The 14,634-nt window shown below is 55.0% G+C and overlaps 8 protein-coding genes across 8 annotated transcripts; 2 read left to right on the top strand and 6 right to left on the bottom strand.

Annotated features, from left to right (window-relative positions):
- Positions 1–685: 685 nt before the first annotated feature.
- Positions 686–1,568, bottom strand: JN550_000401 (uncharacterized protein; the record flags this gene model as incomplete). The annotated part of the gene is made up of 3 exons (XM_049315501.1): positions 686–1,222; positions 1,281–1,399; positions 1,472–1,568. 3 exons carry the CDS (start codon positions 1,566–1,568, stop codon positions 686–688), a joined length of 753 nt encoding a protein of 250 aa, XP_049177690.1.
- Positions 1,569–3,620: 2,052 nt separating this feature from the next.
- On the bottom strand, positions 3,621–5,397 carry JN550_000400 (uncharacterized protein; the record flags this gene model as incomplete). The annotated part of the gene is made up of 3 exons (XM_049315490.1): positions 3,621–4,968; positions 5,028–5,294; positions 5,366–5,397. 3 exons carry the CDS (start codon positions 5,395–5,397, stop codon positions 3,621–3,623), a joined length of 1,647 nt encoding a protein of 548 aa, XP_049177689.1.
- Positions 5,398–5,950: 553 nt separating this feature from the next.
- On the top strand, positions 5,951–6,751 carry JN550_000399 (uncharacterized protein; the record flags this gene model as incomplete). The annotated part of the gene is made up of 2 exons (XM_049315479.1): positions 5,951–5,999; positions 6,075–6,751. 2 exons carry the CDS (start codon positions 5,951–5,953, stop codon positions 6,749–6,751), a joined length of 726 nt encoding a protein of 241 aa, XP_049177688.1.
- Positions 6,752–6,986: 235 nt separating this feature from the next.
- JN550_000398 (uncharacterized protein) lies at positions 6,987–7,933 on the bottom strand (the record flags this gene model as incomplete). The annotated part of the gene is made up of 2 exons (XM_049315468.1): positions 6,987–7,704; positions 7,770–7,933. The coding sequence occupies 2 exons, from the start codon at positions 7,931–7,933 to the stop codon at positions 6,987–6,989; spliced, it is 882 nt and encodes a 293-aa protein (XP_049177687.1).
- A 497-nt stretch (positions 7,934–8,430) lies between these two features.
- JN550_000397 (uncharacterized protein) lies at positions 8,431–9,208 on the top strand (the record flags this gene model as incomplete). Its single annotated transcript, XM_049315457.1, has 2 exons — positions 8,431–9,090; positions 9,155–9,208. 2 exons carry the CDS (start codon positions 8,431–8,433, stop codon positions 9,206–9,208), a joined length of 714 nt encoding a protein of 237 aa, XP_049177686.1.
- An 81-nt stretch (positions 9,209–9,289) lies between these two features.
- JN550_000396 (uncharacterized protein) lies at positions 9,290–9,808 on the bottom strand (the record flags this gene model as incomplete). Its single annotated transcript, XM_049315446.1, has 2 exons — positions 9,290–9,529; positions 9,638–9,808. 2 exons carry the CDS (start codon positions 9,806–9,808, stop codon positions 9,290–9,292), a joined length of 411 nt encoding a protein of 136 aa, XP_049177685.1.
- Positions 9,809–10,177: 369 nt separating this feature from the next.
- On the bottom strand, positions 10,178–11,391 carry JN550_000395 (uncharacterized protein; the record flags this gene model as incomplete). The annotated part of the gene is made up of 5 exons (XM_049315433.1): positions 10,178–10,305; positions 10,431–10,668; positions 10,799–10,935; positions 11,043–11,069; positions 11,166–11,391. The coding sequence occupies 5 exons, from the start codon at positions 11,389–11,391 to the stop codon at positions 10,178–10,180; spliced, it is 756 nt and encodes a 251-aa protein (XP_049177684.1).
- Positions 11,392–11,958: 567 nt separating this feature from the next.
- Positions 11,959–14,082, bottom strand: JN550_000394 (uncharacterized protein; the record flags this gene model as incomplete). Its single annotated transcript, XM_049315422.1, has 5 exons — positions 11,959–12,611; positions 12,663–12,919; positions 12,973–13,407; positions 13,467–13,720; positions 14,002–14,082. The coding sequence occupies 5 exons, from the start codon at positions 14,080–14,082 to the stop codon at positions 11,959–11,961; spliced, it is 1,680 nt and encodes a 559-aa protein (XP_049177683.1).
- Positions 14,083–14,634: the final 552 nt, after the last annotated feature.

Genomic DNA, 14,634 nt, shown 5'->3' with positions numbered 1-14,634 from the left:
TGCTCTAGTAGTAGGAGATATCCTTCTTTAAACCTGTCCGCTTCTTCACGCAAGCTACCGCCTTAAGCATCAAACCTGGAACTAAATAGATATACGGTGCAAGAACTATGCACCCAATCACATATTCCATTACGGAAAAAGTCTCTTGTCCTGACTCCTTAGTCTTTTATTTAGGGCATGCGCAAGTCCAACGCGAAAGAGCGCGGGCCCCTTGAGCCGGGTCGCCCAACTCCATGCAATGCAGAAAGCTCTTCGTACCTCTGTTGCAGGTAATTGATCGAAGACTGTAAGCCACTTCAGTTCGCGGTTAGACCCCGTATACATCCTCACCCTAACAATCATTCAGACTGTCGTCAGCCGGCACATACTTCCGAACCAACAAAAGCATGCTTTCGAAAGCTCTGGGATGAGGTCAGCAATAACCGCTGGAGCATCTTCTCCTACGGGGCACTCACGACTTCCTTGATTCCCTTGCTGTCGAGCCCTTGCAGCACGCCGAATGCATGAAGTTTGTCTTGGCACTATACAGGATAATCCTATCATCCCACTCGTCCGCAGGCTCGCTCTCCCTGAAGTGTTTCCGATATTCTAGACGGAAACGCTCCGCGTTCATCTGATACCCTTGAGCGCGCCAGATGCCCAATTCCATTTCATTGTGAGCGTAGTAGGCCGCGCAGTCAAAAATTCACGGATCGCCAGTGTCGGCATCGACGCCTATGTTGCCCTCCCACAGGTCTCCGTGGATCAGCGTAGGCTTCACCGTCCTGCCTTCAGATTCCAAGACCCCAATGAGACGCGGTATGAGGTGGGACTGTACTCTCGAGTGCACCAATGCGAGTTCTGGCCAGACGCCGTTGGTCTCGGCGTCTTGCCGATAGGCCTCGGCGAGAAGCTTGGAGAAAAACGAAGTCCAACTGCTGTCAGGAGCGATGGCTTGGAGCCGCGCGCCGTCGTAGGTCTGGACGTGGAAACCAAATTTGCCATCCGGCGACTCGCTTCTCTCATGCAAGGCCGCCAGACGGGCACCAAGCTTTGCGGCATCCGGAAGCCCAGGAATGAAGTTCTTGAATTCTATCAAGAGGAAGTAGGTAGCTGGACTTGCCACTTCAAGCTTTCCCTGAGCGATTGGTCTGGGGACCATCTCGGGCGAAAGTCTGTGCAACTCTGCCATACCAATGAACTCTCCTTTTAGTTGGTGCCTTCCAAGATCTCCAGCAACATACTAAGAAGATTAATGCGATAGCCTCTACAACTAGCTGCGCAGAATATTGGAGACACACTTTGAGAAGATAGGCAACCGGCTTATGGTTTTGATCAAGTGCGTTAATTTTGGCAGTGAAAGACCACGCAGAATGACCATAGCTATGTGCTGATGCTGAGGTGGTCCCCGAAGGTAGAGCTATTGCCAAGATCAATATATGGCATGGCAAAGTGACTAACACCTGTTCTTGTCATTGTGACGTGCACGTACCTTTCAAGACAGCACCGTCCAATGGTAAGTTGCCTCCAAGAGAATCACTCAGAGAGCTCAATTGCTGTTTTAGCTCATCCTGCAATTTCAAAGCCATATTACTAACGGCGTTGTAGGTGGTAGACGTAGGATGATGGGGAAGTGAGTTGGAAGTGGAAGAGCTGGTCCGATATAACTCATCTTGAAAGGCACAATCTCTCTGGGATACGGTGTCATACCAGATATAACCACTCCTGCAGATAGGGGACTGTATGTTGGTATATTCAATCTGGGGTAAGCTCCCAGCCTGACAACGAAAAATCATCGCCGTATTAATGCAAAAACGCCCAGACCCAACGTCGCCCCGCCCTTGGGACCAGTCATTGGTGGCGTCATTGCAGACCGGCTTGGATGGCATTGGATTTTCTGGTTTTTGGCCATTCTAGGAGGCTTTTGTCTTCTACTCGTTCTTGTTGCCTTGCCAGAGACGGCTAGAAACATAGTAGGTAATGGGAGTATTCAAGCAACTGGACTGAACCGGGACTTCCTGCATATATTATCTGCAAAGAGATCTAAAGCGACGGAGACGAAGATTGCGAAGGCAACCTCAAAATTCTCCTGTCCAAACCCTCTAGCTTGTCTAAAGCTCTTTGTTCACCCCGAGATCTTGAATGTGCTGCTTTGTAATGGTATATATTACGCAACTTATTGTAGTGTTCAAGCATCGCTCTCAACCTTGTTTATAGAAGTTTACGGATACGGCGAACTGGAATCAGGGCTCATTTATATGCCATTCGGGTTTGGCTGTCTGATGAGCACATACCTATGGGGTACAGTTTCCTTCTCAGACTCCTTTGCGGACTTACTGATGCAAGGTAGGGAAGCTTTTGAATTCTGAGTTTGCAAGGATAGCCAGGAGACATGGCTTGGACACGGACAAGACTCCACATGCTTTAAAAGATGACTTCCCCTTGGGAGAGGCAAGGCTATCTAGTGCACTCTGGCTTGTTATGGTAACTGCGATAGCAGTCACTGGCTATGGTTGGGCTATCCACTATCGTACAGTGAGGATCCCCACCCACGGGGTGGCTGGTTTTGGCTCACGCGATGTAGCATGTCTCGGTGGCATTGATACTTCAGACAATCATTGGCTTTGTTACAACAGGCATGTTCGTGGTAAGCTTTCGCTTTGGCTATCTGTTGGTACGCTTGCTCATGAAGCCTCAGGCGCTGGGGACGCTACTTACGGACCTAAATCCTGATCGCTCGTCTACTGCAGCAGCTTCAGCAAATATTGTAAGGTGCGCGCTTGCTGGAGCGTCACTTGCCGCGCTCCAAGTGGTTATCGACGGTATCGGTATAGGTTGGTGTTTCACCATTTTTGGCATATCAAGTGGCATGTGCGGACCTCTGCTGCTTCTCGAGATTCGAAGAGGAGAACGATGGAGAAAAGGCAGAAAGGCGTGAGGCGTTCACTCCCTCACTACGCTGTGAATCGGGGCGTCAAAGCCAATTCAATTGAACCTGAGCAATAGACTCGGGTTGGTCCACGTTCGAAAGTTGGAATACCTTGACATTATAAATTCTGACTGTTGGTGACTACCTTCCGTGGTTACCATTCTGAACCAATTCATGTCGCTATCACTGAGACGCCCCCGTCCCGAGAGCATATTATTTGACAAAAGACGTTCTCACTTCTCGTGGCCGTGGCAATGCAATCTATTCGCGCGCGCTGCCCACTATCAAAGTCGAGAAGCGCGACTAAGCCTTCACCATTACCAAGGCAAACATCTAAGTGGCGTAGCATCTGGGAAGTCAGGATGATTGGGGTCGGGTTGTCCACCAAAGCTTCTAAAGCAGGGTTGGAGTCTTCATTGATGCGTTTCAGGCTCCTGGAGGGGCTTAGGTTCCATATAGTCATATGTTTCTCGGTCTAGCAAACTGTACATCGATACAGGAATATAGGATCATTGCGGGCAACACGAGCGTTAGAAGTAATCACCTGGATCTGCAAAAAGCATGATAAAGGAGACTTATTTAGATCACAGCTTTCGCCTCCAAGTCACGCGCTCCACGAGAAGGAGACCTTCCCAGTAGCTCTCACAATCCGTCTCATTTCATGACTGCGCTAACCACCATCCTCCATACTGAGTTGCCCATGCCCATAGTCTCATCTCGAAATGCACTCGGCACCGAAAACGCCGGCGCTCGCGCTGCCTAAGCCGCCGAACGCAGCCAGGCCCCAGGCCAGGGCGGCGCTCTCCCAGTCCAGATCATCCGGGGGGAGGACATCGCCCTCGACGACGTCGCGAGCCTCGGCGGGCGACGGCTCGTACGCCTTCTCCTCCTCGGCCACGTTCTTCCTCGGACGGCCGCGTCGTCGCGTCGGCGTGGGCGTAGACACCTCCTCGCTGGCGCCGCTCGAACTGGCTATGCTGGCGACCCTGCTCTTCGGACGTCCGCGACGGCGCAGCGTCATGCCTAGCTCGGGCTCCGGGGACTCCGTGGCCTCTGGCTCGGACTTGATGGCAGGTTGTGGAGTAGGCGAGGCTTCGTGGGTGGTGACGGGAACGCCCGGCTTCCCGTAGAAGGGCACAGTAGACATGAAGATGTTGCCAACGTCGCTCGCCCTGACCGCGGCCCAGAGACCCAAACTCACGGTACATAAGAGCGCGTCCCTGCCGACGGCTGCAACGACCGGGTGATCAGCCGTAGAGCCAAGAACCTTGCCCAGGGCGGTGGTGCTCTGCTCCCATACAGAACGCTCCTCGACGTCCCATGGCAAGAAACGACTATGCCGATGGTAATGTGAATCGGGCGTGCTGTAACTCAAACCGAGGAAGCTGGCTTTGGCATGCAAGACGAAGCTTACCACCGAAAGAACCCGGAAGAGGGTTGTGAATGAGCTGTAGGCGTTATGGGGGTGAGGGTGTACCGTGCCCCAGGTAGCGGGTACAACTTTGGGTAGCAGGACTGGTAGAAACGTGGAGGCGCGGGCGATCAGCGCAACAACGGCAAATGATGGTGTCTCGGCGGCATAGGGCAAGACGAACACAGCGGCGAAGTTTATGAGTACTGCGCCTAAGAATATCGCAGGGTGCGGGCACCAGTTGAGCGGTTTGGGGGCAGGTGTTAGTGTACTCTTGATACGAGACCAGGCCGAGGCAGGGACAGGGACAACAGGGAGCTCGAGTTCGTCATCTCCAGAAGTGATGGGAGCCGGCGTAAGGAGGAGTGCCAGATAGAAGAGGTTCTGCGCAAATGACAGGTTGACCAGATGGGCCAGGGCCAGGAAGGCTGTGAGCAAGGGAATCCGTCGGCGACGCCCTTCGATAGCCAGCAGGATACTCCATGACAAAGTGGAGAGGTCAACCTGCTGGCTCCACCAGAAGCGTCGAGCCTTCTCGGCCACGATCTCTAGGGCATCGTAGTAAACCGGCGTGTCACTTAACCATCTTGCCAGATACAGCTGGCTGGAGTTCTGAGTACCGGGAAAGAAACCCTTTTCTCCGATAAATCTATACAGCATGTGAGTAAAGGAGCCAACCAAGGAAGAGCCAGGCCACGGCCTTCATACCGTTGCGGGAGATCAAATCCACCGTCATCAGCCCATGCTTTATAGGACAAGGTGGCGTAGACAATGGACGAGTAGGTAGCAAACACCAGTGACGCGGCAGCGAGGCCCAAGAAAATGGGCGCGAGCTTGACACGGCGTTCGAGGCGCTTGCGGGTATCCTGCGACGGCGATAAGGACTTATATGATGTGTATAAGCTCGCGGCCACGGCATATGTCAGATAGACGGCTAGACCAATGTGGGTTGTGGACAGAGCTAATGGGATGTAGCTGGCGGGCGGAAAGTCAAGACAGTTAGCGTCCAACTCGTGCTGGATCCCGGGACTAATTGGGCGACGAACCTGGGCGGGTGCTCAATAGGCACGGGCGCCATGGTGAAAGCCGGCAGGTTTTCGTGGCACTCCGAATGAGAAGAAAGTATGCAATGTCGACCCGCTTGAAGCTGTCACGGAGTAGAAACCGGGAGCAGGAAACAAGCCGCGGGCCGGTCACGTACTGGAGCGCGTCAAACAGGCCAACCGCCAGAGATGCAGCAATGACGTGCCCAGGTGCCCAGGGCCCAGGGCCCAGGTGGGCTGTTGACTCTCCTCCCTCTCAACCTCTCAGGCCTCTCTCCGTCTCCCTGGGCAAAGCCAGATAGCGTCGCAGCCCGCCTTACCGGCCTGCCAATAGCAACCCTCAGCGGACGATTCCCTGCTGAAACACAGCGCTAGTGCCGCTGGCTGGGCTAGAGGGGACATGGGGGCTAAGTTAACTTACCTAGTCCCCTGATAGAGCCAGCGAACCCCAGCATCCATGCCGCTCCGAATCTTGACAAGTCGCAACTTGGAGGCTTTCCCCTTTGGTACATATCGCGAACTTTCCGGCGCGCATTCTGTCTCGACGATATTCGCACAGGTGAACGGCGTAGGAAGAAACGAATCAAGATGTACCACCTCGCAAAGGGCCTCTACCGGCTCGCGACGTCCAAGGAAGGTCCGTCGCCCTCCCTCCGGCCCCTCTCTTCCCCCGGCTTTTGGATCCCGACCCGCTGACCAGAGACCCGAACAGAGTACTCCGTGATCCTCCTGGGCCTCGACAACGCCGGCAAGACCACCTTCCACGAGCAGGCCAAGTCGCTGTTCCTGCCGGAGCGCCCGGACCCCAAGCTGAAGACGGTGCCGACCGTCGGCCAGAACGTCTCGACCCTGACCCTGCCCGACATGTACCTCAAGATCTGGGACGTCGGCGGCCAGCTGTCGCTGCGCAAGTTGTGGCAGAGCTACTACTCGTCGTGCCACGCCATCATCTTCATCATCGACAGCACCGACATCGGGGACGGCCTGCTGCCACTGGGCGCCCTGTCGGCCTCGGACCCCGCCGGCGCCGGTGGTGGTGGTGCGGGTGAAAGCGGCGGCGGCGGCGGCAGCTCCGCCAAGGAGGCAACCGAGGGCCGGCTGGACGAGTGCCGGCTGGTGCTCGAGGACGTGCTGCAGAACAGCGAGGCCGAGGGCGTGCCGGTGCTGATCCTGGCCAACAAGCAGGACCGCGAGGACTGCGTCGAGGTGGTGCGCATCAAGGAGGGCCTGGTCAAGAAGGTGTTCGAGGGCGAGAAGGCGAGCAGCGTGCGGGACTCGCGCGTGCTGCCCGTCTCGGCCCTCACCGGCACCGGCGTGAGGGAGGCTGTCGACTGGGTACGGAGCCGCGTCAAGTGGAATAAGGAGTCTAGGCCCCCAGTCATGCGGTAGGCGCTGAGCAGACTCCAGGCGCAGAGACGGAGAAAAGGGGATCATGTGTTGAGTCGGAGCGACTGCATTTCTAGCGGCATGGTGGCGGCGTTTGGCATGGGTTTCGGGTATACGGGCGTCATGACGACGATAGATGGACTGATCTTGAGGAGTTGGGAACTAGGGAGTCTTCCTCGGGTGGTGGGTATCACATTTTTTCTTCTTTACACAATTCGCGTCTATGACGGCGCTATCACTACCTCGCATTCTCGGCAGACAGCTCGGCTAGAAGTCCTCGCTTGTTCCTCCTCTTCGAGTCCTCGGCCAGCTTCTGATCCAAAAGGGTCGACAACTCCTTGACCTTTTGCAAGGCGATGCTGGCGCACTGCACCAACGATACGGCGTCGACCGGCGTGCCACCAAGCTTGGCGACTTGGCAGATCTCGCCATGCTTGTTCAGACTGATGGTGCAGCTGCTCACTTTCAGCTGCTCTTCTAGGAGGGTCGTGTCCACCAGTGTCATCTCGCCCTCGTCGCCGTAGAAGCTGAAGGTGATGCACAGCGGCGTGTGCAGCCAGCTGAGCGGCACGGGCTCTCGCTCTGCGGGTGTGTATATCGTGAGGGTCTCTCCCTCCATGCTTGTGTCGGGTTTCCTGAAGTGGCGTAGAGCGGCGACGACGGCGAGGCAAGACGCGTCCATCAGGTTGCCGTCGTGCGACAGGACGTGCAGGTCGACTCGTATGGACCAGACCTTCTGGCCAGCAATCAGGCATAACGACTCGGTATCCAGTGCATTCGACCGCCGCACCGTCTTCTCCAGTAATCTTGACAGTAGCACCTCTTGTTCGGTAGGTCTGTTGACCTCGAAAGCCGGCGAGGCCATGGGGCTGAGCTCGGTGGTGATGGTGAAGATGCCGTCGAACGGACGGTCGGGGTAGGGGACTGTGACTTCGGCGGAGACCTTGGCAAGTATCCTAGATTGTGTCGTATTAGTAGGGTCCCCAATTGGGTCATCCTCGACCTGCTCGCTGCAGCATACCTCGTCTTGCCCAAAGTGACGTCTGCGACTCCATACTGGTCCCCGAACTGGAGGTCCAGTTGGCGGAACTGCTCAAACTTGCGGCCGTCTAGGCGGTGGCCATCCTGCAAGGCCTGGAGGAAGAAGGCCTTCTCGTTGAGCGACGGCTCGGCCTCGCGCGGCATGGTCGATCAGGTGGAGGGAGGAAAACAGAGGGAAGAAGAAGAAGAACAAGATCTAGCCGCCGTCCTGCTCTCGTCACATTGCTCTCCGGCACGTGGTAGGTGGGATAGGCACTGCACCGTACCCGTACTGTTTCTTATGGCGGGGCGCCTCGCGAATTTGGGAGCTCCCGGCCGCTGCAGTCAAAATTATTGGGGTTTCTGCCGGGCGGTGAGGTCCCCTGTAGGCTGGGCCGGTCGCGCTAGGAACGCCGGCCTCAGTGTGTGTTCCAGGAACTAGACTAGTTAGTTACCAGAATTGGTACAGTAGCCTCACCAAACTCCAGCACTTCTTATCCAACCATCCGTCAGCAGCCTCTCATTCCACCAGCCTCTCCGGCCCACCGAGTCTCCCTCCCGGCGTTCCTCACCACCTACGCCGGACCACTGCAACCTGTCATCCGGAATCGCCGCGTTTGCAGCTTCTCACCTGTTGTCAGTTCAGCGGGAAAGACTCCATCATGACTACAGCACATAGGCCTACCTTTGATCCCGCCCGGGGCAAAGACGCCCTCCGTGGCCCGGCCTACCACCAACGCCTTCTTCCCGCCCACACCCAACTCAAGTTCAGACAGCCCGGCCAAGGCGGCGATGCCGACGCCGACGAGCCCCGCGACCTGCGCGCCGAGCTGCTGGCTGCCGAAGCTGCCCACTTCGCCAAGAAGAACGGCACGCCCCTGCCCGAGCCCAGCAGCGAGGCCGAGTCTGGAGGCGCCACCTCAAAGCGGCCTCTGGAGCTCACGTCGCAGGCCGACGGCGAGGAGGACCCTGAAGCCAAGCGTCGGCGCATATTAGAGGAGACGCGGGATATAGACGCGGACTCGGAGGAGGACGACGATGATGGCAGCGACGACGACAGCGACGATGATAGTGATGACGACGAGGCAGAGCTGCAGCGCGAGCTGGAGAGGATCAGGGCCGAGAGGGCGGCAAAGCGGCAGAAGGAGGAGGAGGAGAAAGCCGCCATGGAGCAGGAGGAGCGGGAGCGGGACATCGCCCTCGGAAATCCGCTGCTGAACAAGCAGAACTTCAACATGAAGCGCCGGTGGGACGACGACGTGGTTTTCAAGAACCAGGCGAGGGGCACGGAAGAAAAGGGGAAGAAGAAGGAGTTTGTGAACGTAAGTCTTTCTCGCGGCTTCCGGCCATCTCGTGTTTGGATTGAGTACTGACCCGTACGAACAGGATCTGCTGCGCTCCGACTTCCACAAACGATTCATGGGCAAATACGTCAGATAGAGGCATTGCGAAGCATCGTCGAGAGATACCCCTTCATACATAATTTGTATGCTTTACAACACAGAGATTTCGGCGATACATTCAAAGAATCCGCTTCACTTCCCCTCTGGACCTGAGCACGCCAACCTTCTGGTCAATGAACTTCTTTTCATCTGGCTGAATGACAGAGACGTAGTACTCGTCTTTGAAAGCGGCAGCCATCTGCTCAAACGATTTCACCTCCAATAGCGCGCACCCATCGTACCCTGACAGTGGAGACGCCGCCTTCGATTCTGGACCAATCGGAGCCGCACTGCTGTTGAGCGCGGGCTGGCAGTGTACCTATGGACTCTCAGCAACTTGAAGGCCTCATCAAACGTTTGTCATGGCTGAGGGGTGATGAAGAGGGAGTTGGGGCCTGACTACCGCAGAAGGGCAGGGGGCTCAGACCTGCGTGTAACCCACGAAACCATGCTTCTCCGCCCATGGTCTCACGAGTGGTCCATGGACTGTTTCCCAATGCGTGTAGAATTGCTCGGGCGTCAAGTCTGCTTTGCGTTTGATGAAGGCTACGCTCATGAGCGTTTGGTCATCTGCGGAAGCTCTGGTCGATTCGGACATGGTGTTGTAGTTTCGAATATAATCAATACGAAAATGATGTAACAAATATTACCTGACAACTCGTGATTGCCCATTGCCCTCAATGGATGATATATGCAAACAGTATGGAGCGGACTTGCACAGTCGCTCAGGGGAGTCCCCACGCTACCGGAAAAGCGCTGCCAGACGTTTCCCCTTCATGGGCAAGCAGCATAGTCTACAAGTACAGCACTATTACCGCCAACCTTGCTACCAACTTGCGGACAGCAAACTAGTTCATTGATGCCTTTGTAGATACAACATGCCAGTTGGGGTATAATAGGTCATTCGTACCTAGGGGATCCAGAATATCCCTGGTCCATCCAATCCTGCCAGCGGCTTTTGAGTCGATCATTGGGCCTTCTTATCGGCCTGTCTCGCCGCCCCGTTGCGCATCTGAAATCCCTCCAGCCCTGCCTTGACGCCGTCCAGACTCCTCATTGCCGTGGTAATGGTCGTCACACTATCATACAGTAAGACTGTGCACCAAGCGTCAGCTCGTCATCCCACGTTTCAGGAAGGAAGAAGGCAGATTCGCATCTGCGAAACAGAGAGGAGAAGGGCTTCAGAAAGACAGAAGGAGGGCCCGCAGAAGAAGACTTACACGCTGGGACGACGACCCAGGGAAAGTTGAAGCCCACGTAGTAGCCCCAGAAGTACAGCGGTTCGGGGCGGCTGTGGGCGCGGCCCGTGAAGTACGTCTCGACGAGACTGGTCGAGTAGTACAGCGCCACGCCGTACAGGTGTGCCATGCAGGCGACGATGCGTAGCGGGTGCCGGAGTGGCGACGACTTCGCGGCCGTGGTGGCAGCGCAGAGCAGGCAGAGCGGGCCCCAGATGAACTGTGTCGTTCTTTAGTTTTGGAGCTACATTGGTGGAAAGACGGCGCCGAGTCTGTCTATGACCCGGGGGAGGCGGGAAGGGAGAGCCGCAGCAAGGAGAGTCAAGAGTTGGCGGCACGGAATGACTTACCACGGTGATGCTCTCGACGCTCAGCATGAATGGGTCCGACGTCAGGTACCGCGAGTCCGAGAGCGCGTACTCCTTCCACAACTGCGCGAACAGATTCTGCGAGGACGCAACGGTTGTGTGGTTGAAGACAAAGTAACCTGTGAGGTGTCATGTCAGCGAAACGATCTCAAGGACACAGATAACACATGCTGCGTAGATATCCGGGGCGGCAAGTGACATAAACCCTTGCCCAAAACTGACTTACCCTCGAAGAAGCAGTGTAGCGATCCACCTATACTCGCCACGTGTTAGATAATCTCATACCATTTTTCCACGGGGCAGCGTCGCGGATGGGAGGAATTAGCCATCTGGCTTCGCCTTCACTTACACAAAACAAACCAGCACAAGACGGCGAGCTGTGCGCGGGTCAGGTTGGGGTTCCAGCGCCGGGCAAGCACGCACGCGGCCAGCAGCACGCCGCCCAGCATGCTGCCGAGCGAGACCATGAGCACGGGCACGGGCGCCGTGTTTGCCACGTAGTGCGGGATCTCGACGCCGAGCGGGTAGTACGGATGCGCCGGCGCCGGCGGCGCTGCCATGATCTTGCCGTGCATGGCTGGACGCGACCCAGCTACTGGGTCGCCGGGAAGGGTGGGATGGAGAGAATAGTGTGGGGGTGTCGGGGGAGTGCTGATGAGCTACTCAAGCGGTTGGTCTCATTGTCTTCAATTGCGCGTACGGCTCGACTATACTCGAATCAGGGGCGTAGTCGTGTAATGTCTTGGGTTTTCCGATTGGCAGGGAGCTGGTCCCTCCCAGACGGGTGCGCTCCACTTTTAGTTACCCCAGATTGGGAAATGAAGCTCCCGCGGTCGTAGCCGGCACGGCTCCGGTCGTGCTGATAAGTTATACCGCCACCTTACCTGTATCAACTTGGATGTAACAACAACAGAATCTCAAAGCTTCCAAGATCGGACTGAAGGAAATTACTGCCTGAGCCCGTGTGTATCCAATGTATGGGGCTATCATGACACTTTTGTGATTGATATGCGAAAAAGTGGTATACCCTTTGCAAGTCCGTTACGCCAAGTCCACCCAAGTAGTTCATTTCGCCAAGTCCTTTCGCGACCTCAAATCGATTCAGACTTCTGTCTCCCAACAAGACGCTGACGACTATAACCCTACGTGGGCCCTAAAGGAGGGACCAAAAGACTTGGCTCGATTGTCCAGTCAAAATCATCCATGAAGCTCCAATCAATACTCGCCAGAGGGTCGGTTCCGGCAAAGATAGCAGGGGTCTCGCCTCCCTCGCCTGGCGGCGGTTGACTCTTGCTTCGCATATCCATATCTTGCTTCCACCTCTTAAGACAGTCAAAAGTAACGCTAGCCCCTAGGCGATGAGAGAAGGTTGCCGAGATCGGTTCCTCGTGCGATTTGTGAAGCTGACTAAAAGCCCACATGGACTCGAGGAGGTTGCCGAGCCGGGTAGGCAAGTCGCCGTCCTGGATGACTGCTTGCCTGCAAACCTTGATGGAATCCAGTGCTGCGCTCTCTGCTTGCTTCAGGTCGAGGAAATCCATGTAGGACGAACGAAGGACCTTGTAAATGATACACGTGGCACAAAGTACAGATCGAAAATAGAAATGCGGCATGTGGTACAGGAATCTGTGCGAACGCTCAAGCTCCAGTGCAACGGATATCACTTTCTGGGCTGTTGTATAGGTCCGTAGCACGTTTCGTTTCAGTGCTTCAGGGTTGTACCCCGGAAGAGGTAGAAGGTAGAAGGTCTGAATCTCAAGCTGCACCAGAAGGGCGTTGAACCGATCCAAGTCATCTGTGAGTTGGTGTTAACGACTCGTCGCATCGAAAGACGCGTGCCACATACCTGCTCGCTCAGAGCATATCAATCCTCGAATAGTATCGAACTCCTCCTCAAGGTGTCGGACAACGTGGGAAGAAACTCCTCTGGTCTCCTCTAGACACGATGCCATAGTTCTACTGACCCTATTGGCAAATTTTTGGCACTCAAGAAGAACGCGGAAGCTGGAAGGAACCTGAAATGGTGTCTTGCCATCAATGACATTCTGAACTGTTTGGTTGAATAAGCCACCGGTAGGTGGCAGTCCCATGTATGTAGAAACTCTTGGATATCGTTAAAAGGTGTACATTGTACCGTGTAAGCATGATGGGCATACCTTTGGGTAATGATATTGTATCCTGCCCAGGTGTAATGGGCTTCTTCATCGCGGAAGTGATTTTGAAACATCCCGATACTATACTCCGGATGCGAGCCCTTCCCGGAGTGGATGCCTAGAAGCAGGGCCGCGTTTGTGGTTGCTCCGGTGAACATGGACGTTGGGTCGTTGAGAAATCGAATGTCGGGGAACACCCAGGTACACACCAGTATTAGTGCATTGATGGAATGTATCGATAGCGGTAAGCTGCATATCGTCGAAAACAACTCTTTCCGAACTGCTTCCATCAGAAAGGAGAGCAGTTGTGAGTTACGCGCGTAACGACGGCATGCTATCATGATTATCGTCCAGAAAAGGACGCTTCCAGACTCGTAGCACTTGTTTGGATCGCGATGCCGTACGACAGGCATGTAGGGGTGGAAGCACTCAAAATACCTATGAATCGGTCAGAACATATGCTAGGAACGAAGATAAAGCAGCAAATGAGCTCCCACTTCTGAAAGTAATAGTCAATGTCTTCTCCCGAGAAAGGCTGCGAGCCTAGGGCTCTAGGAAGACTTGGCTCCACAGCTGCATCGATGAAAGTCGTCAATGGAGTCTGTATAGCAGACACAGTCGGCGGGTTGCTATTAGAAGACAGACTCGGCCTGGTGATATCTGGCGATGGCATGCCAAGACGTGGTATACCGACATCCCTTAATGGAGTTGAACTCGGCTGAGACAGCTGGGCCGAGCGGTCGCCAACACTCTGTTTGATAGATTGGATTTCTTGCGCCAGTTCATCTAGTTTACTAATGCAACTTTTAGACAGAGAACCAACAACACATTAGACATGACTGACCTCTTCCGACTGACTCTCTTGTGTGTCCTGTCGACCAAACATGGCAGGGTGAGTTTGGTGCAACGCTGACAAGGTCGCCCAGGGTGTTGGCTAGGGTTACAGCGGACCTGCGGCATAATACAAATGAGTTATTCTCTCATGAAGGGCCTTTTGGTTTTTGACGTTTAAAGCACAAGTGTAGAACCCACCTTGGCGTCTCGGCAAGAGGTACAAGCCGTGTTTCGTTTGATGCGGGTGCCACCCGACGCCATGGACTCGGCGTCCGGCATTGCGGCAATACTTCTGCCGCGGGAGGTGCAGCGGACGCCACTCAAAGTTCTGCGATTCGGAGTATGTGACACAAGACCCCCAGAATTAGGTGACTGGACTGTGCGCTTCGCGTCACGTATACCGCTTCACCGGTCAACTTCTGGAGGGAAGCGCGAAAGGTTGGATGTTCTCGGAGCCGGATCGGCGGATGGGGAGGAGGTTACCCACCCGAGTTGGCCCAAGCGCCTCGGGGTTACCATCGGCTGGCGGAGTGGAAATAAGCATAATCCAACCCTCATTACAAGTCTTCGTGGGGAGTGTTCAATCATTAGATGGATCTACATAAAACTTAAAACAATGAAGTAGGGTTGCTCATACGAGCTACTTGTGGTTCCTAGGTTGCTGATACCACTGCACATTCCCGAATACCAAAGACCTTACGTATATGCTTTACAGGAAGTCCATAGAGCATGCTAACATATTGCCGCCACCCTAGCAGGCTGAAGAGCCTGCATTGTTGCGTGTGGTCGTGTATCTCAGAGCACAGGTATATACGCTGAAAAGGAAGTCAC

This window comes from Neoarthrinium moseri, assembly GCF_022829205.1.
Source record: "Neoarthrinium moseri strain CBS 164.80 chromosome Unknown scaffold1_Wmoseri_CBS_16480, whole genome shotgun sequence".
Classification (NCBI taxonomy): domain Eukaryota; kingdom Fungi; phylum Ascomycota; class Sordariomycetes; order Amphisphaeriales; family Apiosporaceae; genus Neoarthrinium; species Neoarthrinium moseri.
Note: the sequence above shows the minus strand (reverse complement) of the source record. Positions and strands in the feature narration are given on the sequence as shown.